Source organism: Sinocyclocheilus grahami, unplaced genomic scaffold, assembly GCF_001515645.1.
Source record: "Sinocyclocheilus grahami isolate Dianchi unplaced genomic scaffold, SAMN03320097.WGS_v1.1 scaffold1436.1, whole genome shotgun sequence".
Taxonomy (NCBI): Eukaryota; Metazoa; Chordata; class Actinopteri; order Cypriniformes; family Cyprinidae; genus Sinocyclocheilus; species Sinocyclocheilus grahami.
The window spans coordinates 76,112-92,964 of NW_015506615.1; the positions used below are offsets into that span (position 1 = coordinate 76,112).

The 16,853-nt window shown below is 36.7% G+C and overlaps 1 protein-coding gene and 1 long non-coding RNA gene across 2 annotated transcripts; one reads left to right on the forward strand and one right to left on the reverse strand.

Moving 5' to 3' along the window:
- Positions 1-5,722: 5,722 nt before the first annotated feature.
- On the forward strand, positions 5,723-14,160 carry LOC107570286 (V-type proton ATPase subunit S1-like). The gene is made up of 7 exons (XM_016256501.1): positions 5,723-5,884; positions 8,640-8,680; positions 9,559-9,644; positions 9,909-10,150; positions 10,879-10,929; positions 11,039-11,282; positions 12,666-14,160. Exons 1-7 carry the CDS (start codon positions 5,784-5,786, stop codon positions 12,900-12,902), a joined length of 1,002 nt encoding a protein of 333 aa, XP_016111987.1. The 5' UTR covers positions 5,723-5,783; the 3' UTR covers positions 12,903-14,160.
- Positions 13,189-15,200, reverse strand: LOC107570287 (uncharacterized). The gene is made up of 2 exons (XR_001607019.1): positions 14,804-15,200; positions 13,189-14,437 (listed from the first exon to the last, which is right to left on the reverse strand). It is a non-coding gene; the product is annotated as an uncharacterized lncRNA (long non-coding RNA).
- Between the last annotated feature and the right edge of the window lie 1,653 nt (positions 15,201-16,853).

The window sequence follows — 16,853 nt, forward strand, 5'->3', positions numbered from 1 at the left end:
AGGAATGTTGATCCAAGAATATGTTGTACTTGGTGAAATCACAGTCACCCTGCATAAAGTAGCTGTGCCTTTTCATGAGCCGTTGGGAATTCCGTAAAAAGGTGATGTCAGAACTACTCTGTCATCGCCTTCAGTTACCACCCCGAGCACTGCCCACAGTCCCACTCTCCTTTTGCCAAACCCCCAGACAGCATAGCGTCCATGCCATTACTGAGCAACAACAACAGGAAACATGTCAAGAAAACGCTGTTCAGTCGATGGATGTCAGGAAACTACATCATTGCACAGGCTTCCAAACTAGGGTTGGGCCGATAGTCGATGCCATCGTCCATCGCCAATGGCTGATAGACTTCACGATGTTGAGCCGGCATTGAGATCCTCCCACCGGCATCCCAATACCATGTTCGGAAAGAAAATTACATGTAGCCTCATAGGTGGAGGGTGAACCAACTCCAGGGTAAGGCCAAATGTATTAAACATCATAAACCCGTCTTTTTAGGCAAGAACCAGACATGGGTACTGTAGGCTAAAAAAATGTTTAATGGAACTGAATTTGTATTTAACCTGACTCAAATTGTATAAAAACGTTAGAAACTGATAATTATATAATGTTTCCTTTCCACGGTTATTCAAACAGCGAATAAATTATATATAGAAAGTGACATTATCACTAACTTTGATCTATCGCGAGTTTAAGCACTCTCAAAACAACAAAACTATTGTTATAAATCACTGAAACTGTATAAACTGTGAAATGAATCTCTTACTTACATTGTATGTACATCTGCGCTTTGTTGTTTATGATGAGAGAATTCGCAAAAGTCCGGAACGCGCGCGCACTCAACAAAACTGATGAGTTTCAGCGATGACTCATCTGAACGCCTCTGATTGGCCATTGCATTCCTAAGCTCAACAGAATTGTGTGTGATTGGTTAAAATGCGCAAAACTAAAAACGCCTAAAATGAAATATGGTGCAACATGAGCAGATCTTAATTTAATGCCGAAATAGACACTGTCTATTCATTTTCACTTTGTTAGCAACAGATGTAATAGATTTAATTTGTCTGTGCAGGGGCATTTTTGTCCAATTTAGTAGCATTTTTGCCCAAAGTCCCCAAGGCCCCAACTCCCCTCCCCAGCCTTACACACGCTCCGCCTATGTGTAGCCTACTTCGGAACAATACTAAATAATACGAGATGAGAGGAAAATATATATTTCAATATTTTCTCTCGCAGTTATATCATTGGGTAATTATACTGTTTAAATTGCAGGCATCAGGCAGGGAGCCGCTAGCCTATTATGCCTGGCATTGAAACTGCTTTTGAATGCACAATTTTAGTTTCACTTTCACTTTCGAGATTCGCATCGCATGTACTTTGTTTATACTATGGAGCAGCAGTACTTGCCACACATTTTACAAGATTAGATGTTTGTCAGTGGTGCTCAGGATCTGCAATTCACCATCGTCCTCAGTCATTTCTCCTTACACTGTTTATGTGGTAAGTGAAATTTTATGTAGCCTACTGTAATATAACAGGCATTATGTAATGTCCGCAACCCCTAAGTAAACTTCTCACACATTTTATGTTACATTAGGGCACCAGCATAATCTGAAATTATAGTTTGTAAATGGTTAAGCAACGGTAACTTGATGCTAACCTGTTGCTAACTTGATGCTGACGTGTTGTATCAGTAGGAAAGCAATAGTTACGTAGATTACTGCATTCAGTTAAAAAAATAAATAAAAATGAATTACCATTCTGAAACATCCTGTTGTAAGTGCAATTGAGGAAGAGGTTGGTTGTCTCCTGTCATCGCCGATTCGGGGTCTAATGCTGCGTTCAAGTCCTCATGGGACGTTCATACTTAGGAGTTGACAAGTCGTAATTACGACGTCAGGTGCGTTCAAGTCAGTTTAGTCGGCACAAGATGGCGCTGTACCTTCTTTTAATAAATTACAAGAAAATACAACAGGGTCTGTTAACTCTGCTTATAGAAAATGAAGAGCAAAGAATTCGCATCAGGTGTGTTTTGCGTTTTTAATATTTTTAAAAAGTAATTTATGAAGCCACTTTAATCTGTATCGCATAAAAACTTCATCAAAACTATCAATTTAAACAAAAATTTACCGTCATCTACAGACCTTGCATCCATCGATTCTGCCATGTTTCTCATTGACACGCCCCCAACTCGGAAACTCGGGGCTTAAAGAAAATTTTGAGTTTCCCACTCGTAATAACGACTTTGTGGTGGCGTTCATGTGCGTTCAACTTGTAAATATGATCTATCTGTCATGACTTGAATGCACCATAAGTCCGGCTCAAACATGTAAGGCCGGAAAACATTTCCCTCAGCGGTGGCCATCATTACCGGTGTTTCCATTTACAGGTGTTTCTATTTTTCTATTTGCCATAGCAGGCTACAGCATACATGACCCTAGTTACCTATGGTTGGCCTGGCCGTGTGTCACTCAGAAAACAACAGGCCAATCAGAAGAGATGCTCATGAATATTAATTAGACAGGCCAAAATCGACCTCCTGCTCGAGCTGTAAAAATCTATTTAGATGGTTTTTGGTACTTATACCGCAAATATATATTCTTAAGGACATCAAAACCTAAAATAAAACTCCAGAAAGGTGTATAATATGTGACCTTCAATGCATCCTTGCTGAATAAAAGTATTAATGTCTTTCAAAAAAGTCTTATTGACCAAAATATTTAGAAATATTACAAAATAAAATTCTGCACTGTTTCTGTCAATCAAATGTTAGCAAATTTGTGACACAAATTTTAATTTTCAAATTATTTATTAAAATGTTAACCATAACCCCCTTTGAGGTTCGGCGCTAAAGTACCCTTGCAGTCCGGTCTGCCACCGGTCCGCGATTTCTGCCGAGGGTATACAGGTGCATCTCAATAAATTAGAATGTCGTGGAAAAGTTCATTTATTTCAGTAATTCAACTCAAATTGTGAAACTCGTGTATTAAATAAATTCAGTGCACACAGACTGAAGTAGTTTAAGTCTTTGGTTCTTTTAATTGTGATGATTTTGGCTCACATTTAACAAAAACCCACCAATTCACTATCTCAACAAATTAGAATACTTCATAAGACCAATAAAAAAAACATTTTTAGTGAATTGTTGGCCTTCTGGAAAGTATGTTCATTTACTGTACATGTACTCAATACTTGGTAGGGGCTCCTTTTGCTTTAATTACTGCCTCAATTCGGCGTGGCATGGAGACAATCAGCCTGTGGCACTGCTGAGGTGGTATGGAAGCCCAGGTTGCTTTGATAGTGGCCCTCAGCTCATCTGCATTGTTGGGTCTGGTGTCTCTCATCTTCCTCTTGACAATACCCCATAGATTCTCTATGGGGTTCAGGTCAGGCGAGTTTGCAGGCCAATCAAGTACAGTAACACCATGGTTATTGAACCAGCTTTTGGTGCTTTTGGCAGTGTGGGCAGGTGCCAAGTCCTGCTGGAAAATGAAATCAGCATCTCCATAAAGCTTGTCAGCAGAAGGAAGCAAGAAAATAATGTGTTTTTTTTTTAACCTTTAACCACATAAACACATTTCATGTGTTTCATGAAATTTCATTTCATTCTTTTTAACAACATCATATGACCCCTTTAAGATTATATTTAAATGCTTAGTTTTAATATCAAAGCTTAAATGTAGGGGAAAAAATATGTAATTCTTTTTGTTATACCTTGGCAATAAAATGTTGATATCACACATGAACAAGGATGAAGTTTGAAGCTGAACAAAGTATGCATTCATGACCAAATTCGTGAAATGTGAAACAAAAGCCAATGTGTTGGTTTTATGAACACTACACACCACCACAAGAGGGCAACATTTCCCCAACATCATTACAACAGGGCGTTAACAAGCCAATGCACATGGTGTGATTAATGTAGTACTGCTAGATGCCCCGTAGTTTAATTACCTTCAGAGAGATCCTGCTTAGTCTGTCTGAGTGTGAACAGTCTGGGTGTGATTCATTTGCAGCCACAGTGGTCCAGTAAACGCCCTTCCCCTGAAAATGACTCCTCATGGAAGCAAAACCATAATAAATGGTGTATGAGGGTGTCAGATATGGCCCCTCAAGCATTAGTAGTTTATTTTTTGTAGTTTATAATTTGAATAAAATACATTCTGCATTTTCTGCAATAGTGGTTTGTGTGACAAAGGAAGCTATTAAAACATTTCAAGATTTTAACTTCATTTTACTTCTAGCATATGAAAGCAGAGCCACACATTGTGAACATTTGTCTACACTGTCTTACCCAATGAAGATGACTGACAGTTGTCACTCTGCCCATCAATCACACTGTAAGCACATTCGAGACAAGGGGCAAATGACCCACTTGGCTCACTAAAACCACGGTATTCATTTACACAATATAAATTTACATAAGACAGTGTTGCCCATAAACATGGAATTTTTTCTATAGTTGTATTTTAATATGCACAAATCTCTTCTTGCTTTTTTAAAGCATGCTATACCACAAAAGCCAATAAGGTCCAATGTTGTTTTGGACCCCAATGACTTAAATTCTATGGACACAAACATCTGAGACGATTAGAAATATATTATTTTGTGTTTCACAAACATAGAGGTATGGAATGACATGAGGGTGAGTAAAAATAATAAAATAATAATTTTAGGCTGAACTATCGCTTTAAGACCAGTGTTATTTACGTATTATTGATATACTACTACAGTTTTTGTTTTGAATGAGATTTTTTATTAAATTTTCATTTTGATTATAGTTAAGGTTAAGTTATAATTAAGTTTTTTGTGTTTTAAATTCTTATTCGTTTTTTAAAAAATGTCTATATAGTTTTTTTATTAAGTTTTAATTTTAGCTTTAGTTTATTTAGTTCTGTTTATTTTAGCACTTTAAATGAAAGTGAGAAATGTTGCCTTGGAAACTACACTGAAAAAAAATGGTTTACAAACAGTTTTCTCTCAGAAATACTGTTAAATATCTCAAACAATTACAAAGAAACGGCAAGTAACACATTGAATTAAACATGAAATTTTGAAGTAGAAAAACTGAAATAGCATGTACTCTAAAAAATGTACTCCAATAACCATTGATTTATTTACAACTTTGACGAAAATATTTTTATTTTACAGTGTAACTGAAATAAAATATTTTTTATATTTAAACATTTTTTATTTTTATATTTAAATATTTAATTTTAGTTCATGTTTATTTTTATTTCAAATTTTGAAAAAGATTTTTATGGTTTTAGTTTTTTAGTAACTCGTGCCATGCACAATGGAGGTTGAAGAGGTTCCGTAGGTTTCTAGTATTTGATTCATTTTGGTTATCAAAGCTCTCAGTTTAAATCTAGGTCAGTTGTCACAGCCTTTAATTGTGCTTCAACACAAATTCACTCTCTCAACTCATTTTTAGCCATGCCAGATATGCAGTGCTTATGAAACTAGGCTCCTGACTGCAGCTGAAACGCATAAACCCTTTTCCTTGAGGTCAGCCGGCAGCTACTGTATGTTTGTATGAGAGAGAGGGTGCAGAAGAGACAGAAAAACGATAGGGGAGGGGTAGAGGAGTGTGTGTGAGGGTGTGGGGGGAGAGAAAGGCTGCAAGAATGAAGGGTGTGAGGCGAATGACGCACGATTATCTCCCCCCTGCCCGTTGATTGGCCACGCAGGCCGCCTGTCAGGGAGCCCAGGTTTAGGGATGTGCGTTCAGAGCAGATTATGAAGCAGACCTCATCTCTGGCAGTCTCGTCAGATTGTCTCAATGGCTAAACACAAGCTTTTCCTGTTTTTTTCTCTGTTACTGTGTGTGTTTATCTCTCTGTCTTTGCCCTTCGATCAAGTGCCTGCGATCCTGGACAGGAGGTAAGAGCTGCGCTTTCAGCTCTAGTTTGGGGAGGGGGAATGGGGCAGTGATGCTGTGCAGTGGATGCACTGTCTTAGTCTTTTACAGTGGGCAAGAGACAGCAAGAAAATGCGCTTTATTAGGAAAACGTTGAAAGAGCATTCATGGAACTCATAAATTAATTTGACATGTGTGGGCTCTAGATTCAGAGCATGTTGTGGTTCTGCTGCAGTTTTTCTTCTATGTAACTACAATACATGCAAACATGGCTATGACAATGGGACAGCAGGCAGACCCCATCCAGTGTCTGTAGGAGTCAGTTTACAGATGCTACTCCAAGAAACAGAAGAAAGAAGTGAGATTGTGATGGCTCTTGCTTTTTGTGCATCTCGAAATACACAAAATTATCAGTTTATTTTTCACTTTTACAGTTGCTGAATTCCTTTACTTATATCAGAGCTGGAATAGCAAAAATATGGGAATTTAGTTGAATTTATTTTTATTTATTTATTTACAAACTCAGTGGTAACATCTGATATTACTGTATGAGAACAAGCAGGAATAATAAAAAATGGAGCCATTAATATATCATTCTAGAATTAATTAATCTATTAAAGTTAATAAAGTTTCACAAAAAAAATACAAATGTGAAATGTAATTTGTTCACAAATTATTTTACAGCTATTTTTTGTGCTATTAATCTAATATCTACATTCTGTAAATTGTATGATATATATATATATATATATACACACATATATACTGTATATAAGTCAAGGTTTTGTCACGTTTAATTTGATCAACAAAACAAAACTATATTTAGATGTAAGTGGTTATTTTTCTCATATCTGTTACCTAGAATTTCTCAATTATCCATGCCTTTATATGTGAATATATGAATAATATATGTGAATATATTATATGATAGAGATCAAGATGGGTTTTAGGAGTAAAAAGTGTTGAGTGGTTTACAACCCTCCTCAAGTTTCTCAGGGTCAATGTATACGGCAGACCAAAACAGACACAAATGGCAGCCAGTAGAATTAAACCAAAGGCTATAATCTTATTACCATCAAACAGACAAATCTATTTTAAAACATTGTTGTGTTTGTAGAGTACTGTGCTAGTGTGTGCTAGTGTAGGCTACTGTGCTAATCTGTATGCTAAACCTATAATCTATATATACAAAAAATTATATTGAGCTCTGACAGCGGCAGTGAGGTGAAGACATAGTGTGAGCACTGCTTTTCATTACATAAATGTTCAATTCAGCACTTAGGCTACTGTGTCCAGCCATAACCAATGACAGCAGCGCAGTCCTCAGCTGCTGACCTCGGTAAACTGGCATTAGAACAAAGGCGAGAGTCACTCCTCGTGCACACACACTCTTTAGCAGGGCTCTGAAGACCAGATTTGCTGTGCTTACACTGCTTTTAGTTTAGAATTTTTAGCAAAACTACACAGAAAGAAGAAAATACTGTACAAATGAAGTTCTAAAGCTCTTTATTTTATGTCATTTTGGTGTTAACATTGTTTTTGGTCCTTATTTTTTAGCAGAACTTCCCAGAAAGAAGAAACAATGGTACAAAAGTAGTTCTAGAGCTACTAATATAAATGATTTTTATATGTCATTTCTGTTCTTACATTGTTTTGGATTAGATTTTTTTTTAGCAAAACTAGGCAGAGAGAAGAAAAAAACTGTACAAATGTAGCTCTAAAGCTCTTCATATGTCATTTTTTTTATTTTCACACCTGCATTTGTGCCGTATTGTCACCTTGATTGGATTATAGCGGTTTTATGACTCAATATGCTACGTCGCTGTTGATTCAGTGCTCACATCGTGCTTAGGAACTGAATGAACTTAAATGCTCCATGCGGTAATCTGTTTATTTTCCCCACATGTTTTGCTGTATTTTTTATCTCTTGTATGATCACAAAGCTCTAAGCCAGGGCTGTCCAAACTCGGTCCTGGAGGGCCGGTGTCCTGCAGAGTTTAGCTCCAACCCTAATTAAACACACCTGAACCAGCTAATCAAGCTCTTACTAGGCATAGAAACTTCCAGTCAGGTATGTTGAGGCAAGTTGGAGCTAAACTCTACAGTACACCGGCCCTCCAGGACCGAGTTTGGACAGCCCTGCTCTAAGCACTAAAGTCCAGTGTAAAGGAGGGTGGGGTGGACGAACTGGTGTGGTACGTAAGAGATGAACCTAAAGAGAGTGAACCAGGGTCATCTGATGCTCTCATTCGCTCTCACACACCCTACTGACTTTGTTGCAGGTGAACAGGCCTTAATCTAGGCCTAGTCCTGGATGTCAACACATTCGCACAGCAGGAAACCTTCTCTCAGATAGGCCAGCAGATTGTTAATAAGGTTTTAGGAGATCGTCCGCAAGCTCATTATCTCTGTGATTAGACGTATAAATGATCCATCTTAGGATAATCCTGCAAGTTCAAGCGTGAGGGATGAGGTGGCACGAGATAAATATACATGTGCGTACATACACGCAAGGTGCCATTAAGTCTTTTTCAGCCCCCACTTTGTTGATGGGCTCAAGGTGCTAAGCACGTGAGAATCATGGCATTCGACTAAATGTCTTGTCTTCTCTTGAGACACTAATCTGGACTGAAGATGTCAGACTTGTGGTCATGCATCACTGCTTCATCAAGATGAGTGGATCTATGGGAAATCTGTCTTAGATGTTGATAAGTAGGCCACAGCCTGACATAAAGAGATCAACCCCCCTTTTTGTTTTGCTTTGTTTTTCCATTACAGCTCGGAGGTCCCACCATATCAAGCTGTGAGAATTAGAACAGGTCAGTATCTATTACTTTAATGGCAGTTATGCTTTTTGGGTTTGCTTGCATTATTTGTTTACCTTTCCAGCTTCTTTTAAATGTAATAATATCATTTTCTGCTGGCTCATTTTTGTGCATAACAGTACAGTATATGGTCATACTTGTGTTTATTTATTTATTTGCATTACGTTGAGAATTGTGTATGACGCCAGGTTGAATTAAACAGTTTTGTGCTACATTTCAATAAACAAGACTTTTTCCATAAGGGAACTTACAGTTTAGACATTGTATTTTAAGTGAATTATTTTTGCTCCACCAGCGAAAATGGTTCGAAACAAAGCCACAGCAGACTCAAACATTACATGTCATTAAATAACACACAGCAGTGTAGTTTGTTCCTAAATGTGTTTTGAACAAATCGGTTGAGTGAACAATTCAATGACTCACTCACTAAAAACAGTATTTTTTAACGAATCAGTTGTCTGAAAATGCCTAAATGAATCACTTCAATTCACAACCTGCTGAAAGAGTCACTGAAAAATCCCCACCACCAATCAAACTGATACTTACTGTTGTATCATGGGAGATTAAAAACTGAGGCTTTATTTAAAAGTTTATCAAAAGCTAATGCAAATTGAATATTATTTAATCTCAAACTGAATTAAACTATACCATTGTGGTTATATTTTATATTGCACTGATTGTAACATTCTATAAGTTGTATTTCTAGATTTTTATTTGTCTTTTTGAATTTCACTTTCATACTGCAGAAATGAAAGCTATTTATTCTAGTATATTCACTTTATGTGCTTAAAAGTAAAGCAGCGATTTACTGTGCTGAAAGAACTCACCAAGCCATCTCCCCCATTGTCCTATTTCAACATTTTGTGATGCAGATGAAGAACATGTTGAGAGTCCAAGTGCCTCACACGAGGAGAGTTATTCGCCTGCAGCTGAAAATCCACTCAGAAGAATACTGCAGGTATTGCATTTTCCCTGATAGTCAATGTGACCTTGGCTTCCGTAAGCAACCTCTCTGCCTTAATTCATCCAGCATCCTACAAGACCCATAACACAGTGACAGTTTTAAAAATAGCGTATTATGAGGAAAAAAGCATTTGTGGGCCAGGGAATATCTGTCATATCTACTGTCTGAACCCTGAGTGTTTTCTTCTGTAAAACCCATCAATAATGCACTTGTTCCATACATCGTTGCCCAGTTTTTCCTGTTATCATTTTCAAACAGCCTTTTGGATGGCACCTGCATGCCCAGCCCAGAACCAAGCGGAAGTTACTACAGTCTATCAGCTCTGGACCCTACTCCCCACTGACTGTAGCTTACAACGGCAAGATATGCATCCTTTTCAAAGCGAAGAGACTGGCTATTCGATACAGAAACAACACTTTCCTGGACCTCACAGAGAGGGTATTTGGACCCAGTGCACAAGTAGACACCAAAGGCTCTGTTTGTACAAAGGAGAAGGCCACGTATGTGTAAAAAATTCTTCCTGCCATAAATTCAGTATCATGTATGTATTGCAGCTGTCTTATTTACTAGTTAGAATAGTATAGTTTTAAGTTAATGATTATATATTTGTAGATTTTGAATTTTATACAGTGGCCCCAAAAAGTATTTGGACACTTAGCCATTATGTTATATATTAAAATAGATTTTAGTTTTATAACAAAGTATTAAACTAAATATTGAACCAAGTGGTATTTATTTAAGAGAAAAAATATATATTTTTGATTTCTGAAAATAATAAAACAGAAGCTGTATTGTTAAAACAAAAAGTTTAAGTATTTGAACACTCAATTCCATATTTTTAAAAAGAAATTCATATTTTTAATCCGCAAGGATGCATTACATTGATCAAAAGTGACAAAGACATTTATGTTACAAAATATACTATATTTCAAATAAATGCTGTTCTTTTGAACTTTAACACATTTCCACTCAAATATTACATAAAAATGGTAATATAGTATAACTGTTTTCAATGTTAAAATTACATTTTAATATTTAAAACTTATTTTAAATTATAATAATATTCATAATATTTTTTTTACTGTATTTTTGATCAAATAAATGCAACCTTGGTGAGCATAAGAAACTTCTTTCAAAAACATAATAAAATCGCAACAATTTGGTGGTTTATGCATGTATATATAGTTTTTTTTGTTGTTGTACTGATGAGAGTCTTACATTTTTATAGGCTGTCTTTACATTTGGGTGATGTGGAAGACATCAGGGGACTTGTTATCAGGTAAACACTCTTTATCTTCTCGACGTACCCGTCAGATGCTTGCACAAAACCTCACTGACTGATAATTACATTCAGTTGTTAATTACTTCCTCTTGTCTGTTTTCTGAAGGCTTCAGATGTCCAACACATATTATGAATCAGTAGGCCAGAACTGGTTCACTCTGGACAGCGTTCACATCCACTACAACTGGACTCATGAGGCCACGTTCAATGCCACGGAGGTCTATGCCCCTGCCACCTATTCTTACCACTGCCAGCATGTCAGCAGCTTACAGAAATATGACACCCTATTGGTACCCAGCTCCCACACTGACAGCTCGGCAAACTGGCACATCACATTCACAGATTTTCAGGTAGCTGCCACAAAATGTGCTTGAGTGTTATCAGAAGTTTACTAAAGTTCAGTATTACTTATTTGAAAATTACTTTGAATATATTTATAGTAAATGCTAAAAAAAAATGGTTCCATGAAAAACCATCACTGGTATCAAAATTGGTTATTCTATGCCATCGCTTTGAAAACTTTTATTTTTAAGAGTGTATAACTGTGCTCACATAGCATTGTTGAAATTAATTTGACATGGCATGGAAAAAAAAGATTAAAAAAACCCCAGCAAGATGTGTTGACAGCAAATCAGATTGTCCTTTCTGTGTAAGGACTCTCAATCATACAACCCAGGAAGCCAAAACTAAATGGAATAAAAAAAAAAAAGACAAAAATTAAATATGATAAATTATATTTAAAAATAAATATATATTTCAAGACATTTCTTATACATCAGTCAACATACACGGGTCTAGTTCATGTTTAAGTACCCAATAAAATTTACATTTATTTATTAATCAAGTCACCCTTATTTCTATTATAACACTTCATACAGTTCAGAATGTGTCAAAGCAGAGGGAACAGGAAAATAGTAGAATCAATTATGGAAACTGAACTATGGAGGCAGTTCATATTCTGCTGTAAAGCAGCTCTAAAAAACAATAGTGTCATTATTCAGATCAAGTCAACAATTAATTTGACATGGCATGGAAAAAAAAGATTAAAAAAACCCCAGCAAGATGTGTTGACAGCAAATCAGATTGTCCTTTCTGTGTAAGGACTCTCAATCATACAACCCAGGAAGCCAAAACTAAATGGAATTTAAAAAAAAAGACAAATTAAATATGATAAATTATATTTAAAAATAAATATATATTTCAAGACATTTCTTATACATCAGTCAACATACACGGGTCTAGTTCATGTTTAAGTACCCAATAAAATTTACATTTATTTATTAATCAAGTCACCCTTATTTCTATTATAACACTTCATACAGTTCAGAATGTGTCAAAGCAGAGGGAACAGGAAAATAGTAGAATCAATTATGGAAACTGAACTATGGAGGCAGTTCATATTCTGCTGTAAAGCAGCTCTAAAAAACAATAGTGTCATTATTCAGATCAAGTCAATTCAGTGTATTTTAATCATGATCACGATTTCCTATTCTCTCGATTTATTAAGCATAATTGTCATTGATATTTGCCAGCTGCTATTTATCCTGAAATGCGTTATGCATTTGGCAGATGTTTTTATCTAAAGTGACTTACATTGCATTCAAGGTAAACACTTTTTCAGTTCCATGCTTTACTGCCTCAGCTACAGCAATTAATTGAAAGAAATGTATTTTATATTTTTAACTACAGTATCTCGGACAGAAAACATTTATTTTCTATTTCTTTTCCCCCAGATCCAGGCTTTTAATGTCCAGTCCAACAAGTTTGCTTCAGCAAGCGACTGTGCAACCTTCTTCACTCCAGCAATCTTGATGGGCCTGATCACCTCTCTAATTCTGCTGCTGGTGTTGGCCTACGCCCTGCACATGGTCGTCCACCTCAAGCACATTGATCGTTATGAAGAGCACAAGACCACCGTCTACTTCCCCCGCACCCCCGAGGCCGAGCTCCCAGACAAGAACAGCGTGTGAGGAGCGACGACAGTGCTGTAAAACCAGCAAAAGACCAGCATGGAAAGGATTGCTAGTTCTGATTCTGGATGGCTGCGTTGTCCTCTTGGTCTTCCTCCTGTCTGACACTACATCCTCTCTTTATCACTGTCTTAACCTAACTTCTTACAGTCAGAGGATGAGATTACCTGATCAATCAGTTGTTAAAACCCAGGCTGGAGCCAAGCCTGGACAGATCACGGCTTTCCAGGACCAGGACTGGGAAGCCTATGAAATGGGGACAAATAAATGTGAGATTGCCTTTTAATAGACCACCATTATGGCAGACTTTTCAAAGCACTTCTCTGACTGGAGACAAGTAATGTGGTTAGAAATATACAAATTGACAATGTGGTGGTGGCTGAAGAGAAAAGACTGTGAAACAGAAATGACTGTGGCCTGATATGGAAGTCTTCTGGGTTTTTTCTATTTACAGTACTTCATAAATCACCATCTCATTCATCTGGAATGGAGTCTGCAGACTGATCTGCCAATTACAAGAACTGTTTTATGACTGCCAAAGTGGTGCAAAACTGTTTGTCAGCGTTGATTGGTAACTTGACAGTAATAATGTGAATACGAAACATACAAAACAAACCATAAAATGTACAGTGCTTAATACTATTTATGTATTCCAGAACTATACAATGTCGATTCAGGAATTCCATAAATATACTCATTGGCTTTAAATGATCAGCTAGATATTCATATAAATCTAGATTCAACTGCTGTTTTAGTAATTAACAAACTTCCGGTATTAAGCACCTTCAAATCTATAAATATTAAGTGCATAAAGCGTATAGCAAGAAAAAATACTTTTTTAAAGCTTCGGAAACCGATATATTGCACAGAATTTTTTTTATATGATCTCATAATTGCTATGCCGTCCCTTTTCAGGTGGAATATATTAGGACTAATAGATGAATTTAGCACCCCTTGAGAATTTATAGTACAGACAGTATAACTATAGTGAGGTAATGCTGAAGGAATGCTGTACAATTATTCATGTAAGTGTTTAATACCCTCAGTATCATAATCAGTATACCTCTATATCTACAATTATAACATCAGTAACTCATTATCACAATAACCTGCAGCATGACAATGACTAGAGATAAACCTCTACCATGGCACGTCTGATATTGGAGGTAGCAATGTGTAATGTGTTGATTTGAATGATGGTCGTACACACTGAAGTGCACAAGAAGTTTCCTGAACATCGTCAATTCAGTCTGAACAATAAACAGTGATCAGATCAAAACTGTTGCATGCCTTTTCTGTATTGTTCTCTAATACGGTAATCTTAGTGGTCGTGGCCACGCAGACTGCTGCTGTAGGGATCACCGCTGTCTTTCGAGCCCACCTCATGCTGGCTGTCTGCTACGGCCCTATTTTTTGTGGTGAAAAAGCAGCAACCCCCTTCTGTCTGATTTTTTCCTGCCCTTTCTGCCATCTGCTCTCCTCTCACACTTCTCAGCAGGAGCCTGCAGTGCTGCCCTCTTAACGGGACAGTTTACCTGTGTGAAGTGCACAAGAAGTTTCCTGAACATCGTCAATTCAGTCTGAACAATAAACAGTGATCAGATCAAAACAGTGCATCATACTTTATATCTTCAATGGTAGAAAAATGTTGCATGCCTTTTCTGTATTGTTCTCTAATACGGTAATCTTAGTGGTCGTGGCCACGCAGACTGCTGCTGTAGGGATCACCGCTGTCTTTCGAGCCCACCTCATGCTGGCTGTCTGCTACGGCCCTATTTTTTGTGGTGAAAAAGCAGCAACCCCCTTCTGTCTGATTTTTTCCTGCCCTTTCTGCCATCTGCTCTCCTCTCACACTTCTCAGCAGGAGCCTGCAGTGCTGCCCTCTTAACGGGACAGTTTACCTGTCTGCCTTCGAAACGAACTTTACTCACACATGCACTACTTTCTGCATCTCTGACTCTCACAGCACCAGCGTGTGTTTTCCTGCAGGGTCTAAAAGCCTCACAGCTGGCTTTAGTCTGGCTTTGTGATGCATATACAAACAATATTGTGTTGGTTTAGTCATGGCTGAGTGCTACTTTCTAATGATTTATTCCTTAATTATTTACTTTTATTCCACGGCGCTCTGGTATACTCTGATTGGTCAATACGTCGTCCATGGCTACTATTATATTTCTCATATCACTCAGCAAACTCTTGTTACATACGAACACAACTATTCAATTATAAACTGTAGTGAAAATGACCTCAGAGGACGATAGTATTAATATTACTGTTGTTGAAGTGTTTGTCTTGTTGCTAGGCTGATTATTTTGTACATTGTATTGGACCATTTTTGTCAGTGGAAGCATCAAGATAATATAAAGATAAAATTATAAAATAATTCTCAAATCAATATTTCATCATGTCCACTTTTTTGGCAGTAGCAGTGTAATAATTGGGATCATGTACAATCAGGTCATTATCACAAAATAAACCCCAACACTTCACTTTCATCTGCATTTGGGCAAAGGCTGTAGATCCCTATTAATAATGATGAAAATTTGATTTTTGAAGAAGCCTTATGATCAAAATATAGTAAGATAATAATTATCATTATAATAATTAAAAAGGTATTTCTTTTGTATGTTGATTCAACGTATAAATCTTGTTCAAATTTCAACATTGATTTATAAGTATTTCGTTAACCTTTTTAAAACCAGTATGCATTAAATGTTGTTTCCATTTGTTTTCAACATTGAAACAGCAACTAACATTCATCAGGGTTTAAGGTCGGTTATGTGCTGGCTGGGCATGTATGTACTGTAAACACACCACCTTATTACATGCTAAAAAAACTTCACTTATGTAATATTGAATATAAAAATATTCAGTGTAAGTATTAGAGTGGATAAAAGAGAATGGAAACGATAGAGAAATTGTCTAATCTTAATCTAGCCTACAAAACACTGAATTATTCAGGCACCTGAGACCCATTTTTAGATGCAAATCTTAGATTATTTTGTTATTATTACAAGCTCCACATGCGTATATCTCAGGGATTTATGACCATGACTCATCCCTTTCAAGGATTCAAGGTTATAGTGATGGCACTGGACAAGGTCACTTCAAGGTGAGTGATATTCTCCACTGGTGATCTGATTTTTCTCTTGTGCAGTCAGCACTTACGTGGGCAAGAACAATGAATGAGACAGGTTTGCTCTGTCGCCATGACAACAAAGGAAAGATCCATACAAACCCTTTCAGTCTTCATCTGAGGATGGCAAACTCCATATCCATATCAGTTGCTTTGCAAAGATTAGTCAGCATAAGTCAGCCTGAAGGAGAAAACATAATTATTTCATAAAGAGATTTAAAGGGATGGCACTAGAAATGCAATGCATATGTCTAATGTGAAATTATATGTAGCTATAGAGTGTACATCTAATGTTCGGTTCAGATAAATTATGCAAAATGCGCAACAAGATTGCACAGATTTTCTATAAGGTAGGTAAATAGCAATATGTAATTTATGTGAAGATTCAAGAATAAAAGTTTTGTTAAAATAATGTGAGACTTCCTATCTATCCATCCATCCATCCATCCATCTATCCATCCATCCATCCATCTATATTTTTACTGACAGTTCAATAGATTTGAAACCATTCTGTAGCCTTAAATGCTAGATTTATAAATATTTATAAATAATATAATAAGGTCACACACTTTTTTAAATTTGGTGTTGATCCAGATCATTCAATAGCCAATCTACTACAGTTATCTGAGAAAATGGAAGCAGAAGCACCCAGACATATGTGAAACATGTGGAAGAGATTAATTCAAAATAATAACTTCATCCTTTTCCCCTAGCACTCAAAATCAGGGTTGTTTACATTTGGATACCCTCTAAAATATTAAATAAACTTGTGACTATAAACCACTGCTAGCAAGAAATGCATGTATTTGTTGAGG

Excerpts from the sequence above, each read along its gene's own strand:
- LOC107570286 (XM_016256501.1), top strand. The coding sequence starts at position 5,784 with ATGGCTAAACACAAGCTTTTCCTGTTTTTTTCTCTGTTACTGTGTGTG. Across the intron at positions 9,645-9,908 it reads CACTCAGAAGAATACTGCAG|CCTTTTGGATGGCACCTGCA; the intron begins GTATTGCATTTT and ends ATTTTCAAACAG. Across the intron at positions 11,283-12,665 it reads TCACATTCACAGATTTTCAG|ATCCAGGCTTTTAATGTCCA; the intron begins GTAGCTGCCACA and ends CTTTTCCCCCAG.